This window comes from Manis javanica, chromosome 4 (assembly GCF_040802235.1).
Source record: "Manis javanica isolate MJ-LG chromosome 4, MJ_LKY, whole genome shotgun sequence".
Taxonomy (NCBI): Eukaryota; Metazoa; Chordata; class Mammalia; order Pholidota; family Manidae; genus Manis; species Manis javanica.
In genome coordinates, this window is record NC_133159.1 from 23,276,867 (window position 1) to 23,300,912 (window position 24,046).

Sequence of the window (24,046 nt, forward strand, 5' to 3'; positions counted from 1 at the left end):
TCCCTACCCTCCCATTCTCCCCAGTCTCTTTCCCTTTGGTAACTGTTAGTCCATTCTTGGGTTCTGTGATTCTGCTGCTGTTTTGTTTCTTCAGTTTTTCTTTGTTCTTATACACCACAGACGAGCAAAATCATTTGGTATTTGTCTTTTTCTGCCTGCTTATTTCACTGAGCATAATACCCTCTAGCTCCAACCATGTTGTTGCAAATGGTAGGATTTCTTTTCTTCTTATGGCTGAATAATATTCCATTGTGTATATGTACCACCTCTTCTTTATCCATTCATCTATGGACACTTAGGTTGCTTCCATTTCTTGGCTATTGTAAATAGTGCCGCAATAAACATAGGGGTGCATCTGTCTTTTTCAAACTGGGCTGCTGCATTCTTAGGGTAAATTGCTAGAAGTAGGATTCCTGGGTCAAATGGTATGTCTATTTTGAGCATTTTGAAGAACCTCCATACTGCTTTCCACAATGGTTGAACTAATTTACATTCTCACCAGCAGTGTAGGGAGTTCCCCTTTCTCCACAACCTCGCCAACATTTGTTGTTGTTTATATTTTGGATGGTAGCCATCCTTACTGGTGTGAGGTGATATCTCATTGTGGTTTTAATTTGCATTTCTCTGATAACTAGCGATGTGGAGCTTCTTTTCATGTGTCTGTTGGCCCTCTGAGTTTCTTCTTTGGAGAACTGTCTGTTCAGCTCCTCTGCACATTTTTTTTTTATGGAAGCCACTATTTATCTTTTTTTTTTTAATTTTATTTTGGTATCATTAATCTACAATTACATGAAGGACATTATGTTTACTAGGCTTCCCCTTCACCAAGTACCCCTCATATCCTCGTTCACAGTCACTGTCCATCAACATAGTAAGATGCTGTAAAATCACTGCTTGTCTTCTCTGTGTTGCACAGCCCTCCCCGTGCCCCCCACACACTATACATGCTAATCGTAATGCCCCCTTTCTTTTTTTCCCACCCTTATCCCTCCCTTCCCACCCGTCCTCCCCAGTCCCTTTCCCTTTGGTAACTATTAGTCCATTCTTGGGTTCTGTGTTCCTGCTGCTGTTTTGTTCCTTCAGTTTTCTTTTGTTCTTATACTCCACATATGAGTGAAATCCTTTGGTACTTGTCTTTCTCCACCTGGCTTATTTCACTGAGCATAATACCCTCTAGCTCCATCCATGTTGTTGCAAATGGTAGGATTTGTTTTTTTCTTATGGCTGAGTAATATTCCATTGTGTATATGTACCACATCTGCTTTATCCATTCATCTACTGATGGACACTTAGGTTGCTTCCATATCTTGGCTATTGTAAATAGTGCTGCAATAAACATAGGGGTGCATCTGTCTTTTTCAAACTGGAGTGCTGCATTCTTGGGGTAAATTCCTAGAAATGGAATTCCTGGGTCAAATGGTATTTCTATTTTGAGCATTTTGAGGAACCTCCATACTGTTTTCCACAATGGTTGAACTAATTTACATTCTCACAGTGTAGGAGGGTTCCCCTTTCTACACATCCTCACCAACATTTGTTGTTTTTTGTCTTTTGGATGTTGGCCATCCTAACTGATGTGAGGTGGTATCTCATTGTGGTTTAAATTTGCATTTCTCTGTTGATTAGCTATGTGGAGCATCTTTTCATGTGTCTGTTGGCCATCTAAATTTCTTCTTCAGAGAAGTGTCTGTTCAGCTCCTCTGCCCATGTTTTAACTGGCTTATTTGCTTTTTGTTTGTTGAGGTGCGTGAGCTCTTTTATAATTTGGTGAAGTCCTTGGTTTTTAAAAGTGAGAAAACCAATTATGCAGAATAAGGTCCCTTTCCTGTAAGACTCTCAAAGTCCTTTCCAATTAAAACTGCTCTCCTCTTTTTAAGGACATGAACAGTAATAATGCTCCCCTCCTACAGATGGAACAAGTAAGTCATGCAAGATCATAAACCAAACCAAGGTAGAAACAGCCCAGAAACCCCTAATGAGTCTTCCCTAGTACTACAAAGATACAGTCCTGAATACTCAACTAACAGACTAATCTTTTCATATGTGAAAAAAAGCTGCTCAAATATGCATTTAAACTTTTCAGGGCTCAAAAACTTTAAAATGAATGAAAGGGTCTGGCAAGGAGAGCAGATGAAATCTTTTAAAATAATTGTGGCCCTAAACCTAAGACATATTCCTGCCTTTCTTTTTATACTGACTTTCTGGAGTAGGAGGCAAGCACTTGTACTGTCCTTCAGCTAAGAGCAGCTTACTTCAGACAACCAGCAAGGTCTGAAAGTGATGTTTTAAACAGTCACTTCTTAGCAAGATTTCTATTAAGATATGCTCTAAATCTTGCAAAGTGACACCAAGAGTCTAGTAGTGACTTTGATGAAAAAAATGTAACAAGAGCCAAGCACCATTAACTTTTCTAGAGATCAATTAATTACCTTCAATGGAGCCAATTCTCTGAATTCTAAAGATTCATACATTCTTGAGCATAGGTATGTTTACATAAAATACCTGCAGCACAAATATATTGTGCCTGGGTTAAAAGCCCATGCAATTTACTTGAAATTTTAGTGTTTATATGGGTAAAGACTCTATTTATACAAACCCCCTCCCTGACAAGTTTTGCTACTTAAAGGGAAGGAAGTTTAATGAAGCTAAACTAAGTAGAAGCTGTGCTATTTTATTATAAAAGCTTATTTTCTTCGTTTCTCTTTTGTGCTGAATTACTCTTGTATGACTGAAGAAAACACTCTCTCAAACTGTACCTGTGCAAATCCTAACTTAACCAGATGTTTCCCATCTTACACATCCTTCAATCAAGTAATCACAAAATAGTCATGCCAATACTGATCACCCCCTTCTCTAAACTCAAACCATACAAAAAACTGTGCACTCTTTCTGTTGTCATATGTGTTCACTGCTTCCTCAATTAGCTCAAGAAAGAGTTCTTTGAGTACAGAAACCTCACTCCGTACTTATTTCGTTTACCCCCTTTGTGCCTAGACACTGTTATGTTTTCAAAAATAACTTCAGTAATTATCTGTATTTTGGGGTGGGGGTGTATGAAGCATTTTTTAACATCCTCACCCAAAATATCAATTTTTATAAAGCTTATTAAATGAGATTTTTACCATCAGTTATTTTACAAGTATTGGCTTCACTTACTCAAAAGGGCACATGCTTTGGGAGAGGAAGCCAGGTCAGAATCTCAACTTCATCACTTACTAAATATGTGACTCTGGGCACAGTAATTCACCTCTCTTACCCTTCTTCCTTATCTGGGTAACAGAACTGTCCTGACTGAGTTATTGATGAGAGACTACATGCAAACCCCTTAGCATCTGCCAAACAGATGGTGAGTAAATGGTAGTTAGTACTACTCTGTGAATAAACAATGAGGAAACCAGGAGGAAGAGAGCCCCTACTTTACTGCTGGAATGTACTTTGTGTAGTATTTACATTTGCCAGCATCCAGGTCTGGGGAATTATATATATGCACAAAACGATGGCATTTCTAACAAAAACAAGGAGGATGAGGTTTGGGGACCTTAGGGAAAAAAAGCAATGGAAGAAAAAATTATTTAAAAATATTTTTTATGCTGTCATTTAGATAAAATTCACTTTTGATTCTGTTCATTATTTTTCAAACAGAATTTAGAGGTTACAAAGTGCTGCTTACAAAACAGCAACAGAGCATTATTTTTATTTTGTATAATTAATTTTAAAAACTTGGGATTCGATTTTTGGTAAAGTGGACCAGGTTAGAATCACAGGACTGGGTTAGAAGATAAATGTTGTTCCCCATCTATACTTAACATCAGACTCATCTGTTAGCTTTCTGTTCAAACTCTGTGCCAGAGTTAACTGATAAAACCTTTTACCTGATAACCATCTAGGGTTTGTTCATGGGCACTGTTTCAATGATATCAGGCAGGCACAGGAAACACAAGGACACCCAGTAACCTTCTCTTAAAGCTCTTGGGGGAAAACAAGAATAGGCCAAAAACCCATGACTCCAAGATGATGAAATGCTGGACTCTAACAACAAGATGATTCGGGAAAGTTGGAAACAGAATCTTGTAACAAAGAAAGTAAGAGTCTCAGAACCAAACACCAAAAGAATTTAACTATATAATGCCTAACCACAAAGGCAGTCAATGAATATTATTATAAATCAGAAGGAATTATCTTAATTCTGAATCCTCAGAACCTAGTACAGCCCCTGAATCAAAGAATAAATGTATTTAATGAATGATATAAAAGAGAATCCAGAATAAAACTATTCTGCCTCCTTTAAAAACATTAAAATAGATGTGGGAGCTTTTGAATATTAGATACATACAAAATAAAACAGAGAAAACACCTAAAGTTAATTTCTGGAACAAGACGATCACAAGCAAATGCCCACAAATTCAGACTCTGTGACAGCTTTAGCACTTAATTCACACTATATAATATGCTACCTTGTCACCAGTACATTCTTACTGTCAACAACTAGAACCACCAGAAGTCAGCTGCACTCTATCTGTACTCCCTTTTCTTTTAGAACCATGGCAATCTTCCTTATCAATATAAGAGATGGTAGCAAATTTTGTTTTTGTAATTTTTAAGCATTATAAACAAACCAAAATTATTGTTTCTGAGTTCTATGTATGCAAGGGATGACTGGCTCAGGCTTCTAACTTCTGGTTATTTCATCAGAGACCTAACATCTTCCTCTTCCCAATGGAGCTCTAAAAAACTTTCTCAAAAATGGCTCTACTCTAAAAATAAGTTATCAACATATTCTGATTAAAAACCAGTCTGACTCCCTTCCACTGAAAAAGTACCTAGCAACTAGAAAATGAAGCAAATCTAAAGACATTTGATGAATATAAAATTATTTTTGTAAAAATTTAATGTTTCAATTTACAACTGATCAGTTAATATAATATTCAATAATTTCTGCTCATACTTTGGTTATTTTGCTTTGTTTTTAAGACATAAGACTCAAGTTAATATTCTTCTTATAATGAGATCCTTTAGGGCAAAATTCTTCAATATCACATTCCTACCATGAGGATGGCAACAAGGAAAAGCAAGCACATACTTCTGGAGACTAGATTAGGACACATTTGATGAAAGACAACTCCAACCTTCCCTTAAAAACAGGCCTACTTTTCTGACACACCAGTTCACTTACCTCTCCCATTGCTCTTCCCTCCAGAGCAAGTGCTTGAAAATCATGATTCAGTTCATCCATAGACCGAACCTATTCAGAACAGAGGGAAAAGTTTCAAGTAAGCATCTTGGATTTTACATACACATTAAACACAACTGAAAAGCTTTTCTATGTTTATTTTCAGATATTGACAAAGACAGTTAACAGTAATCAAGTGACTAAAATTAAACATCCACTTACCTTTAACCATCAGAGTTCAGCACTGACCCCCGCTTTCTCCCCTCCCATACCCTTTTGTTTTCAAAACATGAAAAACACATAATCCGGAAAGAGAAAAAGCAAATTCCATCACATGATAATTTTATTAGCTATTTTTCATACATTTTAATTTAGTAAGACCAACATGCTGAAAGCAATGATGTATGAGGATGATTACGTTACCTAAACCTTGCTACTGAGTCAAAGGCCACAGTGCTTGTCCCCAGCTGTGAACATTAAGTAAAAACTAGGAGACTCATTTGATCCAATCCAGTATTTCTTTCATAAACGTAAGGGAAAGGTGCTACAAACTATGTAACGGAATGCCCCAACATTTCTCCATATTGGGAGATTTATTTTTGGGGGCTCCCAGAATCTCAAAACCAGGAAAGGAAAAAAAAAATAGCACATATCGTAAGAATTCCTTCAAACTTTACCTGTCATTTAATTAAATGTACTACCCACGTAACAATCTTTCCAGACTTCAATTAACTCATTTCCACAGTCATTACTACAAGGTATGAAATACATTATTCAAAACAGTTATAATTCAAAATCCTTTGTTGTCCAATAGTCTACTGGTCCTCTCAGTTATGACAACAAGCCATCTCTGCAAGACTTTATTAAAGAGGAAGGCTCTTCTGCCTGAGACAGACTGCTGATTGCCTGAAGCAGGAGTCTCCCAGACATCCTCTTCTGATCATCACTACCTCCCAATGCAATGTACAATTTCTAGCAGGGGGTAAACACAAAGAAGGTCACGCTAGGGCCAGGCACGGAGAGGGAAAAGTATAAAGACCATGAATCAGAATATAGCTAAGGGAACCAATTTAAGGATTTTATTAACATTCTGTCTATGTATCAATCATCTTAATTTGACAAGGCTGACACCACATAAAATACAGCTGCATTATTTTTTAAATCACCTATTTTCAAAAACCAGAACTGACTCAAAATGACACACTGTATCACCAAGAAGTAACAGTTTTGGGATGCTTGCTAAAAATATAACTTTCTAAAATTCAAATGAAGTTAAAATTTAGCCATGAGAACAGAGAGACAAGGCTTATTATTGTAGTGAAAAACAGTTTCAAAAGACCTTGAAATAGAAGCTGTATCACTTTATGAGGTGTTTACATTATTTAGGTAAGCACACTGAATAAGCTACTAAACTATATGGGTGGTAAAAATAAATGGGGATAGGCTGGGGATGAGGACAGGATATTAGCTGGAAACTCTACAAATGTTAGATGAAATAATTTTGAATCTTTAAGCCTGAGTTAACATTTACAAAGCATGTAAATCAAATGCATAAAGCTCTGTTATCTAGCTTTTTCTGTGGAATCTAATCATACATTTAACTAGAGCTAGGCATTCCTGAAAATCCAAAAATCTACAAATAGTTATAACCAAGAATGTTGGAAATTTTATTTATATTTTCCAAGGAAAAAGTAGGAATAAAGGAAGATAGAATATGCAATACATATATCTATGTAATCATCACAACAATCTCACAGTAGTTATTCCCATGTAAGAGATTAGAAGAAAACTAAGACTCAAAGAAATGCCTTCATCAACTACTGTTATGTAGGGAAGAGCAGTTCAATGGCACTGCCAGCACTAAATTCAGGTACTCCCACTTAAAGTGCAATGTCCTTTCTACGTCACCAAGCAACCTCTCTGGCAGCCACAGCAAGTTTCCACCCACAGATAAAAGTGCCTTCTGTTTCTGCTGTGGGCTTTGAGGGGTGTGGCCTCTTGGTCTTCTTGCTTTTGCTTTTTACTGTTCGCCCCCAACGCCTTCAAAATTTGCCCGTCCCGCCCTGGTAGCGATTTGCATTCCGTCATACTCTTATTCGCCTCGCTTCTTATTTGCTTGCTTGCTCTCTCAGGTCTCCTCTCTCCCTCTCTTTAGCTCTCTCTCTTCACTTCCTCCAGCTCTTCTTCGCAGGATTTCTTCCTGTGACTCATGTACAAAATGAACCACTCTTCCTCCTACCTTTGTAAACTACCCTCCCATCTTTGTGGACAATTGTTGAGAAAGGAGCTTAACTTTCTGAAGTTTTCTTTACTAGTCCAGAAACCCGTTTAAACCATTTGCATCCACAATGGCTAGACCAGATAAAACAAACCATTCTCACAAAAGTGTTTTTAACTAGTCAGGAACTTATTATTTATAATGGGAACAGGCAGACTCTCCAGACAAAATTCTCCCTAAGAAACAAAACTAACAATCACAAGAAGATGCTCAGGAATCAAGAAGACACAGACGATTGTAAGAAATATTTCAGGTAGGTAACAAAGACACCTTTTATATCACAAAGGAAAAAAGTGGGCTATAAATTATAATCAGAGTAAATGTCCCCAGCAAAACAGAACATTCTTTTCCCATTCTTGTACTCTATTTCCCCTTTCTCCAGAATTCAGTTTGTGGTGAGATAATGTTAATTTCTAGTGCTATTCACTAATTCCTCCTTCACTTTTGCTAGAGTGTCTACAAGCCTCCTTTCCTTCCACTAACAGATCCTGTCTATCTCCTTTGGTCTTACCAACGTATTTTTCTCTTTGGGCTACTTGACAGTAATACGAAACTTTCTCATCCAAAGGAAGACCATCCAAGACTTTTTCTACTGCTACCTCTCCCCATAAAAGCATCTCCCATTCCCTTTACTAAAGAGGCAAAAAGCAAGATGACCACTTTAGTGGTCCTACCTACCTGACTTACCTCCACAGTATTCTCTCTTCATCCCACCCACAGATCTCACACACATATGACCTATATTTCTGCATTTCTCTTCCATTTCCCAGATCCCAGAACTTTCTTTTGTAAGCCTCAACCCTTGGCTTCTTCTTACAGGGATTCTGTCCTTACTAGAACCATAATTTAGCAAATTAAGTTGATGTTTTACCACATACAAAGTTATCAAATCAAAATAAACCCAGAACTACATATCACATTTGGAAAATAAAAAATTAAGCACAAGTATCACTTCACAACCTTCATTTTAAGAATCATATTCTAAAGTGCCTGTCCCATCCATCACCCCTTGAGAAGCTCCTTCACCATACCAAACATCCCATACACTTATCAAAATCGTCAATGAAAATATACACTTCACTGTTTCCTCATCTGTAATACTGGTGTTAACACCAGCTATTTTACAAGTTTGTTAAAATAATTAAATGAGACAAAATGTTTAATACTTTGTAGGCACTTACTCAACTGTACCCACCTCTCAATTTATTCTTTTAAGTGACCTAAACATCTCCTTCACATATTCATGCCTTCTTTCCCACCCTCAGTTCGTGTTGGTCATTCATTGTTGGGAGGGAGAGGGTGCAGGAGGCACTCTAGTTCAGCATTTCCATAAGCAATATTACAAGTACCTAGAGTTTATGTGAATGTCTAACTTACTTTCTAAAACTTAGCATATCCATTTTTCTCTATTCTCAATTCCCAGCTAAATCATCGATTCAGAGAAAATTCCACTCTCCATTCTCATCCATTCGGAAACCCCTGCCCACCCCACCAAAAAAAAAAAAAAATCACTGGTCCAAGCCCTTACTTATATTCTCATTTTTTCAAAAAATTTTCAGTTTAGTCACTTTCTAAAATTCATTCATTTCTTGACTTGCATGCCACCATCTCTCGATTCTCCTACCTCTCTACTTAGATTTTCTCTCTTTTTGCCAGCCAACATTCCAAAGAAAAATAAACTGAAACTCAGACTTAAGCACAAAAGAATCTGAATGTAAGAAGTTAATGATCCAAATATTTTATGTATTATAATTTATCAGCTTTTCAAGAAATTACTAAACATTAAGCCCCAAAGAACAGAAAAAAGCAGTTATCATGGTAGACCATGCAGTGAAGAATAAAAGACCTAAGTAAGAAGCAAGTTCTGGTAGCATGCTGGTTCAGTTCTTGGCCTTCCTTTGCTAACATTCCTGTCGTTGAATTACTGTCCTTAAGGGACATTATATATTTTATATGTATGTTAAGCTGCTCAATGTGTCTTTTCAATAACTATCCCTTTATTTGAGCCAGTTTAGTTCTCTGTTACTTGTACAGAAGAACCAAACTCAGAAGAGGGTATCAATGAGCTGGTGGGTATTAAATCACACTGGAAGTCTGGATTTTCAAAAAGAGTAACTCAGCTATATACTGCACTTGGAAAAACATAATTCACCAAATCACCACGTACTTCCTCTAACAGACATGTTTTAAGACACATGCCTAGGCAGGGCAACTTCATGATTTCCACCCACCACCTCTGGCCACACCTATATACCAAAAATATTCCCTTAAATGGCCAAATCCCTAGTACCTGGTATGACAAACTGACCAAATGAAATTCCTCTCTTAGCATTTGGGCCAGATAGTGAGGGAGAAATAAAATGAAATTCCTAAAGACTTGGCAGTTGTGCTTGTCATTTTGGGTCAAGTATAACCTGGTAAATAAGCAAACTGTCAACACAGAGAAGAGAAAAAAATGTGCTGAGAAAGGCAGAGACAAGAAACTATGGAACTATGGGAACAGAAAACCTCCCAATGCTCAGGAGGCTCTCCACATTTCCTGCTCTGGGGTTCACAGAGAATCCCTGATGTTCTTTCACTTAATGCCTTGGGTTTTTGCTAGCTAGAATAGATTTCTATACCTTGAGATTAAAATTGCCTTTCCTAGAATATTTGTTTCTTCAACCACTGACTCTAAGTTGTCAGGAATTTTTCTCCTCAGCATCTACCTTTGTTCTCCTGTAGGACTCTTTGCACAAGGAAGCCTGAATCACTATGTCTCCATTTCACTAGCATAGATCCAGAACAATATAAGCAAAAGAGATGGTGCCAAGAACCATTACCGGAAGGAGGTACCAGTGAGAAAAATCTAGGCAAAGGCAGAAGAAACTTGGACAATAAGAGGAAATCGAATATGAGAATTAACCTAATTTGAATATAGGGAAACCATTAAGGGAAAAAAACCTAGTCAGTCTGTTGTACAGGGTCTTCTGCTCCAGTATGTATCTGTATTATAGTAACAATAACTCGTATTTACTGATATTTGCTTTGTGCCAGGCCCTGTCCTATAAATTCTTTATATGCTGGATGTTCTCTTTAATAGTCATAATCTGCAGGTTACTCATCCCCATTTTTAAGAAATGCAAAAAGCTACTACATTTCTCAAATAAAATATAAATAAGTCAGCATTCTTGATTACTTCAAAGAAAAAAAAACAAGAAACTATGCTTTTGGCTTAAGTGGCTGCAAATCCTACTACATGATCTTATTTATGAATGTTTCCATTCTTATTTATTCACCATCAATAACACTAAATACCAGCATTGCTGAATTTCAAGGCACTGTACTGCAAAATAGACATTATTTCATTTTATATATGAGGAAACCAAGGTTCAGAGAAGTAGTTGTCCAAAGTCACATAGCCGGTAAAGATTAGAAAAGGAATTCCAATTCAGGTCTCTGTGTTACTTACCACTTCTCTCTGCTTTCATCAAAGGCAGCACAAATGCTCCATCACACCTGGGTTAAACAGCTGCTGTTTCAGTAACTGGTAACTACACTATTTTTATTATTTTTCATGATGGGGGTGGGGATAAAATCATGACAGCAGCCAGGTTTAGGGTGAACTTTCATTTTTTTTATTATTTATCATTAAAAACTGCTACTATACCTTTAACAACTAAAGTAAATCTATTAAAGTTACAGATTATCTAACGTTTTGATGGTACTCTGCTAGGAGAGTTAACAAACCTAAGTGACAAACCGTAATTAAATTATCGAAACTGTTCTGCTGCCAGACTACGAGAATATATGCACCTCATGTAAATGTCAGCACTTCATCAACACAGAAGAAAACAATTTACACAAATAAATTTTCAAAGTCAGTTAATGTAGTAGTCTATGACACTGGTGACCTCTAAAAACTTCACAACTGCTGGTTCTGGCAGTCTTTTTCTTCTTAATTTCACCAATCATGATCAAGCTGAAATCCATAATGATGGCAAGAGCATTTTAATTGGAGAAAGTGTTTAACTGATTTGGAAGAACTTAATAAGGAAAATTTTATCTCTGCTTATCTGGAAACTACAATATATAAGCCATTTACGTGAATGGTATATTCCTGACTTCCAAAGAACAAATTTCAAAAACATGAGAAAATCTTATTTACATCAAAAAATGTTTATTTGAAAATGGAGAACACATCAAAGGACTTCATCAATAATAGTAAAAAGTTTCATTCTGAAATACCAATCTCAAGAGATGACATACAGAAAAAGCAACAACAAAAAAGATAAATCAACAACATTCATCCAAAAGTTCTTAAACCAGGTTGCAGCAAATCTCTAAGTATCAGGCTCTTTTCAAAAAACTAAATTAAATTTAATATATTTGCCACCACTAGAATCAGGAACAATCTTACCAGCAGAGTAAAATCTATGTAATTAATGCGAAGGCAAAATTTTTCCACAAAAAAAAGGCACAGAATTTGCTTTTCCAAAGTTTTGCTAATATTAAAATTTTTGACATTCATTTTGTTGTCCCTTGTCCTTACTAAGGGAAATGTAAGAGAAGGCATAAAAGGTTTATAATAATTTCCACATAAGAATAGTTTGTGAAAGGAACAAATTATGGGCCTCCTTAGCCACTGATATAAATTTTCTACTAATTATTAGACTCCATGTTTTTTAATAGATATACAACTTAGACTACCAGTGAAAAGTACCAAATTAGAAAACTAAGTTCCAAGGAGAAACTGAACTACAAAGCATGCCTGTGGTTAGTCTCTGGGGATTTGGCAGGGCAGGGTATAAGGGGTATGACTTATACAAAGACTACTTCTCTAGTTAATTCTCTCCCTTATTGCCAGGCCAGGGGTTGGAGAAATGCAGACTAAGGCTCAAAGGCCCATGGAGAAACATCTTACTAATCTCTCAACTCCTGAAATGACAATCACTGAGTGGCAAAACTGCACTCTATCAATAATGCCATGGTAGTATATCCTGTCTTCCTAAGAGTATTAAAAAACATGACAGGCATCACATATAAGTATTTGTAACATAAGATAGTACCCTTAGTCTTACAAATGATAAAATAGCAGAAATGATATTTCTAGAGCCAGATTCTTTAAAAGGGTTTTTATCCTGTGTAAGAGAATACTCTGTCATGCTTTTGCCAAGTTTTTTCCAGAAATTTTACAATATGCATCAAGTTTTATAAATGTTCATGCCCTTTGATCCAGTACTCCACTTCTAGGAATTTAGCCTAAGCAAATAATCAGAGATATGGTCAAAGATTTGATGACAAAGATCTTCAGCCTGGCAATGTGATGGGAAAATGATAAAAAGTTTAAATATACCAGAAATTATTAAATACAGTATATATTCATTCATAGAATTTTATGCTATTTATTACATTTTTTTAATTCTTATACAGAGGAAGACATGTTTATGTGTAAGGATTCTAAAGTAGGCTACAAATCTGTATCTATAAAAAGGTATGATTATGTTTCCAAATAAAGACATAAAATAATACTGGAAGGTAATATACTCAAATGTTAAAACTTCTTCAGTAGTTTCTACATTTTCTATGATGCTTATGAAAAAATCAGTATCCTCTAAAAATAAATTTGACATTTGTTAAGTCTGTAAAATATTAATACCTTTCAAACCAATAATCCTATTCTAGAAACATCTTAAATAGCCAAAATAAAGAATAAGCTTTTTAAGCAATGTGGTCCTTGTGCATTTTTTTTTTTTTTAACAGTAAGAAATGGAGGGAGGGGTAGGACTTCCAACTGTAAATAAAAAGGTTAGTTATGGTATAAGCCAAAAGCAGTTTCCACAGGACAGCCCTATGGAAAGGAACAGAAACAGAATGAGCCTTCTAGGTTACATGTCATAGCTGTTGTAATATGTCCTGGGTAGCAATGTGCATTATTTAATTCTCAAACTATGAAATAATTCCTAATCATTCTCCATTCCCTACTTTTTTAACAGAGGAGGAAACTAAGGGAAGGCAAGGTTACATAACTTGTCTAGTTACATAGGCTCCAGAGTCTGACTCTTTATCAATGCCCTGTATTTGGGACCAGAATGTGTTTGCAGTACCCCAACTATTTAGGCAATAAAGTAAAACACAAAAAGATCCATTCAGATCCAACAGAGCTACACTAGATGAAAGCCTGCTAGAAACCCCAAAGTGGAGGAGGAGCTGTGCATATTGCCCTGCCACCCAGCTGTATGTATTAAAATAAAACAACAACCCACGTGGCCCATCTGTGTGGCCAAAACTCAAGGATTCTTCTCTATTAATTCATGGATGATCAAAAGGAAATAAGCCATATTCTAGCTCCTGTCCATGAAGCACTCCTAACCAGTTCCAGTTTGGCACTGCCTGATTCAAACAGACTTTTGTTTAAATAAATTCATAAAAATTTTTGACATACCTGTTCATCTTTTAGCAGTGTTAATTACTGCTATTTCCATTGTTTTCAGTCTAACAGCATTTTTGTTTCTAACGTCAGAGTAAGGGTAGGACAGAATCTTTATTCTTAGGCCAATTCTATCAGCATTGAAATTGGTGTTAATTAGTCCCAGATTCTAGAAACAGTTTGTCAGTCCCAGTTTTTCAAATGCATCTTTGACATTTTCTCTGTCTTTATAGACTTTTATTGGGAAGTCGTAAGAGGTTGTGTCAAGGGTTACTAGTCAGCCACCTTTTAAACCAGAACATTTGTATCTAGTTTTTAAAATAACCTGCTTCAATGTGTGATTCAAGTTATGTGACTACTGATGCTATAATCCAATTGCCATAAAGAAATAACTATTAATGCAAAAAAAAAAAAAAAAAAAAAAGGAAGTAAGCCATAATGATTCTATAGGGAGAAAACTACTTAACCAGGGAAAGGAAATCTCATCCTGAAGATATAAAAGAGAAAACTTCTGAAAATGATTTATGTATTGGAGGAGAGAATATGTAGACATATAGACAAAACTTCACTGCAAAATTAAAATCCACAAGGCAGCAAAGAGTAGTAAATGCAAACAAACCTAGGAAGAACTCAATCCAGAGGAAAAAAGTACAGATTAAAATAAAAGATAATTGAAAAAAATTGAAACCCTCATGCCCATCAGCTGATGAATGTAAAAGCAAACACAGCATCATACACAGGAATATTATTCAGCCATAAAAAGGAACAAAGCACTGATACATGCCACAACATGCATGAACATTAAAAACATGCTAAGTGAAAGAAGGCAGACACAAAAGGTCACATATTATATGATTCCATTTACATGCAATATCCATAGTAAATCTACAGAAGTAAGAGTAGATTAGCATTTGCCAGAGACTTGGGAAAGGGGGAAATATGCAAACACTATTAACGAGTATAGGATTTCTTTTGGGAATGTTAAAATGTTCTGGAGTTAGATAGTGTGATGGCTGCATAACACTGTGAATATAACAAAAACCACCAAATTGTGAATTTACAGGTGAATTGTATGATATGTAAATAATATCTCAACAAAGCTGTTATTTAAAAACACAGAAGTTGGCAAACTTTCTGTAACAGGCCAAATAATACAGGTTTTGTGGGCTACACGGGGTGTTTGTTATATGTTCTTTCTTTGTTTTTATTTTCAACTATTTAAAAATATAAAAACCATTCTTAGACCAAGGGCCACACACAGACAGAAAACCAGATTTGGCATGGGAGCCATAGTTTGTCAAATCTGGTTTAAAAATAAGCCATTCCTAAAGTTTTTCTAAGCTAAATTAATTAATTTTGATCCATAAACTAAGTGAAGATCTCTTTATCAAACTTATAAACGGAGCTTCCAAAAATGTTATTAGGATAAAAGGAACAGGGGGAAACCTATCAAACAGAACCTAGTACTTTTATTAATAATTAGGATCATATATGGATCTAGCGGGTTTCCCAGCAGGGGGAGAAATACAGTTTACCCTCTGTTCTCTGAAACCCTACATGCAAAAGACAATAAAACAAGACCTACTGTCTATGGCCCAATGCTTTTATGTCCTGAGCGACACTGTCTTTCATGTGAGGGGCTATAGAAACACAACATAGAAGTACTAAAATAAACCTCCCATGAGCCATCTTGGTAATCACTATACCAAGCACTCCAGCCAACCAAGAGAATTAAAATTAAGCAAACAAAATGGATAAACTGTCACACAACCATTTAACAGAATACTACTCAGCAATATAAAGGATCAATCTATTGTTATACACAACACAGATTCTCAAATGCATATGCTAAGTGAAAAAAACCACATTCAAAATGAAGGGCCCCACCCGTAAGATGGCGAACTCCCTGCTTCTCTTCCGGGTCTTCGGTTCCCGCCGGCGCCACCCGAGGCCCAATCACCTCTCGCCCCACTCCCCCCACCCCCACCCCCACTGCCCCGCAATCCCAGCACCTGGCCAATAGCCACCAGCCCCGTAGAAGTAACACCACAATCACCACATGCCCCTTCCTATATAACCCAGCACCTTTCCCTAATAAAGCGGAATTCTCCAGTGAATTGCTGCTGTGTGTCGCTCCTTCCCATCACAAAAGCTATATACATTTAAACTATTATGACATTTTGAAAAAGGAAAAACTATAGGGACAGAAAATCGTTTAGTGGTTACCAGTGGCTGAGAGTAGGGTAAGAGCAAACTATGAAGGGACTCCAGGGAATTTGGGGAAATGTGGAAACTGTTTTATATCTTGTTTGTGGTGGTTACAAGAATATATGCATTTTCTTACTATCCTGATGGACAGTGACTGCAATGGGGTGTTGGGGGGGACTTGATAATATGGGTGAATGTTGAAACCACAATTTTGCTCAAGTGAAACCTTCATAAGACTGTATTATCAATAATACCTTAAATAAAAATTTTTGTAATATATATGCATTTGTCAAGACCTACAAAAGTATACATTAAAATAATGGTGAAGCTTACTGGATGTAAATTTTAACTTTAAAATGAGAGGAGAGAATTACAGAAGAGATAGAATAACATTATATAAAGTGCTAACAGCATTTTTCCCATTCTAAGGACTTTATGAAGAAAGCAATTCAGACTGCAAATATTGATAAACAAAAATATTCATTATAGCATCATCTATAATAGTTAAAATTTAGAAACCTAAATGATCAATATTAGGAAGTATTATAGAAAAGAATTAGGTCATTAAATAAATGGAATATTATATAACTTTAAAATTGTCTATGGAAATATGTCATAAGAAAATATTTTGATATGTCAGACCAAAAAAAGATAGTAAATAGAGAAACATTTTTACTTTATCCCAACCTGTTCCACAAAGGATTTAGATCAAATAACTAGTGAGAAAATTAACACAAAGGAAAAATTAGAAGAGCCTATTAAAAAGTGAAGGCAATTAAGTCCTATATTCTTCTTAGAAGTGAGCCATAAATCTAGCTCTAACCTCTCCAATGATTAACCAAAAGAGAAAAAATTAGTAAAAAATTCCCATCAGATTTTTTTTAGGCAAAGTTCGAGAAATCATCCTTGTTTAGATGAGAGATTTTCTTGTCTATATATATGAACTTATTTACATTTCTTAAATTTTTAAATAAAAACACTAGATGGACATATAACAAAAAAGGTAAAACAGGTTCTTGCAGAAAGCTGGATTACAGTTGGTGGTTGGTTGGCTGGTTTTTGGTATGTTTCTTGGGTGTTTTTATTTTTGTAATTTTGTACTTGTCTATACTTACCAAAATATTTACGATGAGCATTTACTGATTTTTAGAATTCAAAAATACCTACAAGCCATTATTTGTAATAAGAGAAAAAAACATTTTATTTGGTTTTTAAATTACTATTTATGAAGATACATATATTGGAATTAGGCCATGGGTTAGAGTCCTTAGTTCACTTATAACTGAAAAACAAATTACATTCATTGCCAATAAAAATGACCTTTGTTTTAAAATATAGGCAGAGCTGGTTGATGTATCTTATATGTAAAGGGAATAAGCTAGTACAGTAACAAAGGCAATCCGTATTATTAACCTAACATTTCTCAGAGAAAATTTAAGTTGGACAGTTCATTATTACTGCTACAATACACACAGTAGGCAAGGAAACAGGAGCTTCCTCCATCTAACAAGTCTTCAGTCAGAAGACCTAGAAAATGTCTTCCTCCATTCAGCAGCCTTGACACTAACCCTCACACCCCTTTGTTTCAACATTCTATTGTGTATAGTATATAAGGGAATAAAGAATTCTCAATGACCAAATTCATACAAATAAATCACAGCAACATAATTAAGAAGGCAGCTACCAAGTACAGGAAATAGCTCATTCTGGACTTCACGATCCTGAGAGAGAACATAATACATAAATTCAAAACTACATCTGTGAGAGTATTTTAATAGAGTTCTATCTCCTCTGAATTTTAAAAAACCACTAAAATGTACTAATCAAAATTACAGTGATTCTTAACCAAGAAATAGAATACAAGGGAGGAAGCAGAACTTAGTAATCTTTTAAGTACTAGTTTGTATTATCTTACATGGTTTAATTCACTACAGAATTCCACTTGATGTTATTATGCAAACAGTAAACCTTTATTTACTCCATTTTGAAAACAGCTATTATCTTTAGTTTCTTACTGTGTAGTTTGTTATTACTGTGAGGTTATGAATCATGGAAGTTGTCCCTCTTGGGATTGGGAGGAATTTCAGGTATAGCAAATTTATTAGGTTCAAAACTTGAAGATTATGGGTGCCATGGAATAATGTTTGAAATTGGATTCAAAACTCAAATCACATGTTTTTTCCTCCCATTAAACATAATGACTTTTAGGTAATTTTGAATTCTAAAAATAGTGAATTCTCACTATAAACATTTTGGAAAATACAGAAAATTACAAAGTGGTTATGAAAGCTAGTGAGAAAACTAAAGCAAGTAAGGAAGACAGAGTTGCAACTTAGGTAATGTTCGTGGAAGGCCTCACTGAGAAGGTAACATTTAAGCAAAAGACTTGAAGGTGAGGCAGCAACCTCTAATGATATCTGAGAGGGGAGCATTCAAAGTAAATGGAACTACACGTCAAACCTTGGGGTATGGAACATGCCTGTGATCCTAGAAATAACAGGAATTGTTTTAATATCATTCCAAATGCCATTAAAATACAATAATTAAAAGTCTAGACCTAGGCAGAAAGCAGATCAGTGGCTGCTGCTGAGGGAAATTAAAAAGTGCCAACAAAACCTTTGGAGAAAATGGGAATCATCATTATCTTGATTTCAATGATGGCTTTATGGGTGAATACTTCGATATGTCAAAACTTAACTAAAATCTACATTTAAAATACTTGTATTTTATTATGTCAATTATACCTCCATAAAGATTCTTTTTTAAAAAAGAAAAAAATTCTAGCCCTAGAGTAAGAATAAACATATCAAAACAAGTGAGTCAAAACAGAGCCACTTAAATAGGGAGACTTAATTAACTGCAAAGGTCTTTCAAATCAATAAATGATGCTAGGATTACCTATTTAAGAAAAGTAAATTGCAGCACTACTTCTCACCTATACAATACACAGAAAAAACTCCAAATGAATTAAAGATGAAAATAGAAAAATAAAACTATAAATATATTACAAGAAACATAGGTGAGGGATAAAGTGAGCATAAAATCAAAAGCAAAATATCAACTTTTGATTACATATATTTAAAACTCTGAACTACAAAAGACACAATAAACAAAGTTAATTAAAAGACATAAAAAGCAACCTTTTAAATCTAGGAAAATAATATATACACCAAGAGATAAAAAGGACAAATAACACTCTATACAGTGTTGGTGGAACTTGAAACTGGTAAAAATCTATCCAGAGAACAGCCTGGAAATATGTATCAAAATGATAAATGCATTCTTGTTTGATCTGACAATTTGACTTCTATGAATATATCCTACAGAAATGACTCCAGAATCTAAAAATATAACTACATTATTGTTTACTACAGCATTGTTTAGAATTGTCAAAAGTAACAACCTAAAAATCTAGCAATCTGGGGTAAGTACATCAAAATACAGTTGATCCTTGAACAACACAGGTTTCAAATGCCCAGGTCCAGTTATACATAGATTTTTTTCAATAAATATATCTGAAAAATTTTTGGAGATTTATGATAATTTGAAAAAAAATTATTTTCTCTACCTTAAGAGTACAACATATATTACATAATATACAAAACATGTCAATCAGCAACTTATATTAGAAGTAAGGCTTCCAGTCACCAGTAGACTATTAGTAGTTGTATTTTCATGGAGTCAAAACATACAGATTTTCAACTGCGCTGGAAGTTGGTGTCCCTAACCCCTGCAGTTCAAGAGGCAACTGTAGATTATGCTTCCATGTACTATGGCCCTTAAAAAGAATACAGAGGTATTTACGAACCTGAAAGGATGGCCACAATGTCTTAAGGGGGTAAGACTACCATACAGTGGGTATATATACACACATACATGTGTAACATATTTAGAGAAAGAGAATGATCCCATTGGTTTAAAACTCCTACAACGCCTTCATGAATATCTGTTTTATATATGCACACAAAAGTCTGGAAGAAAATGAACCAAACTGTTAAAAGTAGTTAACTCTGAAAAACAGACAACTGAAATTTTTTAGAACAATCATATACTATCAAAAAAAAAAATTCCACTTAAGACAGAAAGTAGATTAGTGGCTGCCTAGGGCTGTAGGGGCTGGGGGAAATGGAGCATGACTGGTAACAGGTACAGCAGGGTTTCCTTTGGTATAGTGATAATGTTCTAAAATTTGTGGTGATGGTTGTACAACTCTGTAAATATACTAAAAACTAATGAATAGTACATTTTAAATGGGTGACGTATCTGAATTCTATTTCAATAAAGCTGTTTCTAAAATTACACTTTAGAACAAAATCCATAATCATAATACAGACCAATAATACTGCATTTTAATATTCACACTGTCTATATTTCATACTACATCCTGATAGAAACCTTAAACCCAAACAGCATCTCTTAAAAGGCTTCATATGGGGAATATGAGTCACTAGTCTTGACAGCAGTTAACCACTGACAATACAGCAGTAAATTACAATCTTTATTCTATCTTCATAAGTTTTATTATCTTCTTAAACTATGCTAGTAGATAATACTCACTTCTGAAACAGGAGTGAACCTTGAAGATATATTAGGTTGAAAGAGTATAATACTGTTTCCCAATATGATGCAAGGAGGAACAGAAACAAAGTTTCAAAGTTTTACATATTAAGGAAAAGTAAACTTTGTTCCTATAGCCTATTTTCTGTTTTTGCCTACCTCTGACATGGTTTCAAGAAATCTCAAAAAAAAAAAAATCAAACCAGAGCTGATAGATATTACTTTGAAAGTTCTTTAACACAAACCTTCAATAAATGCTTCCTGGCTCCTTATCTGTAGGCCCAAAAGTCTCTCAGTATTAAGACCCTATGTTTTGTTGTACCTTACACCATATCAATTCAAAATGACATCTTAATTACTCTTCAAAATAAAACACTACACTCAATAAATCTCTTCAATATGCACTGATAACATAATGTATTCATGCATCATTTATGAGGTATATACTACTTGCCAGGTGCTGGAGATACAAGGCTGAAAGATTCTTTAAGAGGACCCATCACAATAGTGTTCTTAACCTAGGTGCACACGAGGACCACCAGGGAGTGCTTTTTTAAAAATTCATAACTGCCTGCTTCTGCTCTCCTGTTTCTGCCTGAAGAACCGGCATGGTCACATCAGACCCACCTGGAGCATCCAGGATCACCTCTTGCCTCAAGATACTTAACTTAATCATGTTTGCAAAGCTCTGCTGGCTGTTAAGATAAGGTTCACAAATCCCAGGATGCATGTGTGGACAGAGATCAAGAGGCAGAGACAGGGAGGGAGAGAGTGCGAGAGAGATCTCTTCTTGTAAAAACACCGTCTCATATGGGGTCCCACCCTCAGGACCCCATCTAAACCTAATCACCTCCCAAAGCCCCCCACCCACCCAGCGTTGTCACATTGGGGGTTAAGGTTTCAACATAAGAATTTTGGGAGGACACAAACATTCAGTCTGTAACAGTTTACAAATTTAAAGATAAAACATGAGAACAAGGGTGCCCTCAGATTAGAAGTCACACCCTTCAACAGTGCTTCCAAAGAAAACTAGAAGAAAGGGCCTGGACTCCAAAGACACCAAGAATTTTTTACCTTTTTTCTCATTGTGAATTAACGTTAACTTTTATACCACATTTGCTGCGTAAAGAAGGCCTTCAACAATGCTCTAGAGTAAGGTTTAGGCCTCACAAAACCTGGACCTGCCCAGCTAAGAAGGCTTGGACTCCAGCCATGCTGCCTTCAGGTCCTTGGAAATTACCCTGCTTTCCTTTGTCCCTACATGTTGTCCACTTGCCTGGGGCAGGGGGATTCTCTCCACACCATCCTGGAATGCATGAGTGAATGAAAATGTGAATGGATGAACAGCATTGCTGTGTCCTCAGAATTCCAGTGTAAAAAACTTGCAAAACATGGCAAAAGAGGCAATGTGAATTAGTAAGTTGGCTAGTACAACAGAAAAAGTTTGTTGGCCAATGAAACTTCTCCATCCCTTTTCTTTCCTGATGCCATAAAGACTTGAAAATTAAATATTTATTTTCTTAACCCATGACATCAGGACTGACCATGAAACAAATTTCTGACAAAAAGTAAGCATAAGTATGTTTCCAGAAGAGTGTTTTACTTTCTTGTAAAAGCAGCAAGCATGTTGCTGATGGTGCCCTCTGTAAGGCTGGAGGCACTGGAGGGAGGAAACCAAGGGCAGTGCAAGCGGAACAAAGACAGCACCAAATAGCTGTGTGCCATATAAGGAAGGAACAGACAGCTCTTCTGGGATTCCAGTCCCGTGACCTGCCAACAAATCCTGGATGCAGACCCCCTCCATCCAGAAGGAGGAGACCTCTGGCTGTCCATCACCCAACCTTGAGCCAATAAAAAATTCCCCACATACCCCTAGGATGGCCCACTTCCCCCTCCCTTCCCTGTTCTCTTAAAAACTCCCGGCCTCCCCTCCTGGGCTCCACTTCTCCAGCCTGTGTTTCAGACTGGTGAACCTCGCCTGGGAATTGTGCTCAAATAAACTGCCTGGCCCTTTGTTGCCTCTCCTCGCCTGCTTATTTCAGCTAGAATTTATCTTACACCCTCTTTCCCACTGAATATTTATTTGATGGGTGGAGTGATGGCAGCCATATTGTGACAATCAATGTTCAAGAGTTGTGACAAAAGTCACTGCACAAGGAAAGTAATAACAGAGGATTAACATAGAACGAGTCTGCATATTTGATGGCATTGGTAAGCCAGTGAACCTGACAACTTATAATGTGAGAAAATAAACTTCTGATTGTTTCAAAAAAAATACATGAACTGTACCTCATCCCTGGAAATTTTGATTCAATAGGACTGTACTTAAGCCCAAGAACCCATTTAAGAAACAGCTTCCTAGCACCCTAAATAGTGAAGGAAAAATAAATATTTAAATCCAATACAGGGCACTGAATGCTTCAGTAAGATGTGTACCAAATATGATGGTGGCACCAAAAGAGGACACTCAGCCTTTAAAGAAATGAGGGAATAGAGAGAAAGATCAACCAACAATGAAGATACTTTAGTTGAAGCTTGAAAGACAAGGACGTGGCTAGGTGTGTGAAGAGGCAGGGGGATTCCAGGCAAAGAAAACAAATAAATAACAATAGCCCACTATGCTGAGGAACTGCATAAACTATAAAAATGACATGTGTGTTGAGAGAGTTACAAATACTTGAGTATAGCTGAAGTGGAGTCCCAATTAAGACTGCAGAGGTAAGCTGGTTCAAAACACCTAGGGGCCAGAGTTTGCTGTGCTGAAGAGCTTAGAAGTTATCCTAAAAGCATTTGAAAAGTAAAAAGCAAAAATTAGGCAAGGGTAAGACATAAGCAGATTTGTCTTACAGCAGCACAGAAAACAGAGAAGGATGTGGGTGGGAGGATGGGGGTTGTAGAAAACCAGTCAGAATACTGCTGTAAATGTCCAAGCAAGAAGTATGAGCCTATCAAATAAGGCATTATGGATATATCCTTGGAACTGTCTGAAACAGGAGGCAGGAATCTAAGATTCCTAGGTTGCCTGTATAGAGATACTGTCCACAGAAATAGGATACAGGGAATGAAGGAAACTAGGTTCAGTTTTTCAACAGTATCATGCCATCACTGAGCACCTATTATGCATCAAGTACTGGACACCTACAATTAGACATGCAAACTAAACTTACTGGTGTCTGTAATATAAACATATGAGCAGCAAGCAGAACTTAAAATGTGTGATGTGAAAAAGAAGACTGCATGTTTGTGTTAGGGGAAAGCTGACTTCTACATTATGAAAAATAGTACGTTTCTAAACAGATAGGTCTGGTGGAAAGAGCATGAGCTAATCACCTTCAACATATATCATCTATATAATCTTAACACATGGTACCTCATTTTTATGACCCTGCATTTCCTCACCCATAAAACAGAAATGATGAAAATT

The 24,046-nt window shown here is 36.1% G+C and overlaps 1 protein-coding gene across 14 annotated transcripts in view; it reads right to left on the reverse strand.

Annotated features, from left to right (window-relative positions):
• PUM1 (pumilio RNA binding family member 1) overlaps positions 1 to 24,046 on the reverse strand; it is a 130,113-nt gene that overhangs the window by 91,322 nt on the left and 14,745 nt on the right. For all 14 annotated transcript variants that reach the window (XM_073233529.1, XM_073233541.1, XM_073233540.1 and 11 more), the window contains exon 3: positions 5,174 to 5,242. In XM_073233529.1, coding sequence (XP_073089630.1) covers positions 5,174 to 5,242 — 69 coding nt within the window. The remainder of the gene's footprint in view (positions 1 to 5,173; positions 5,243 to 24,046) is intronic.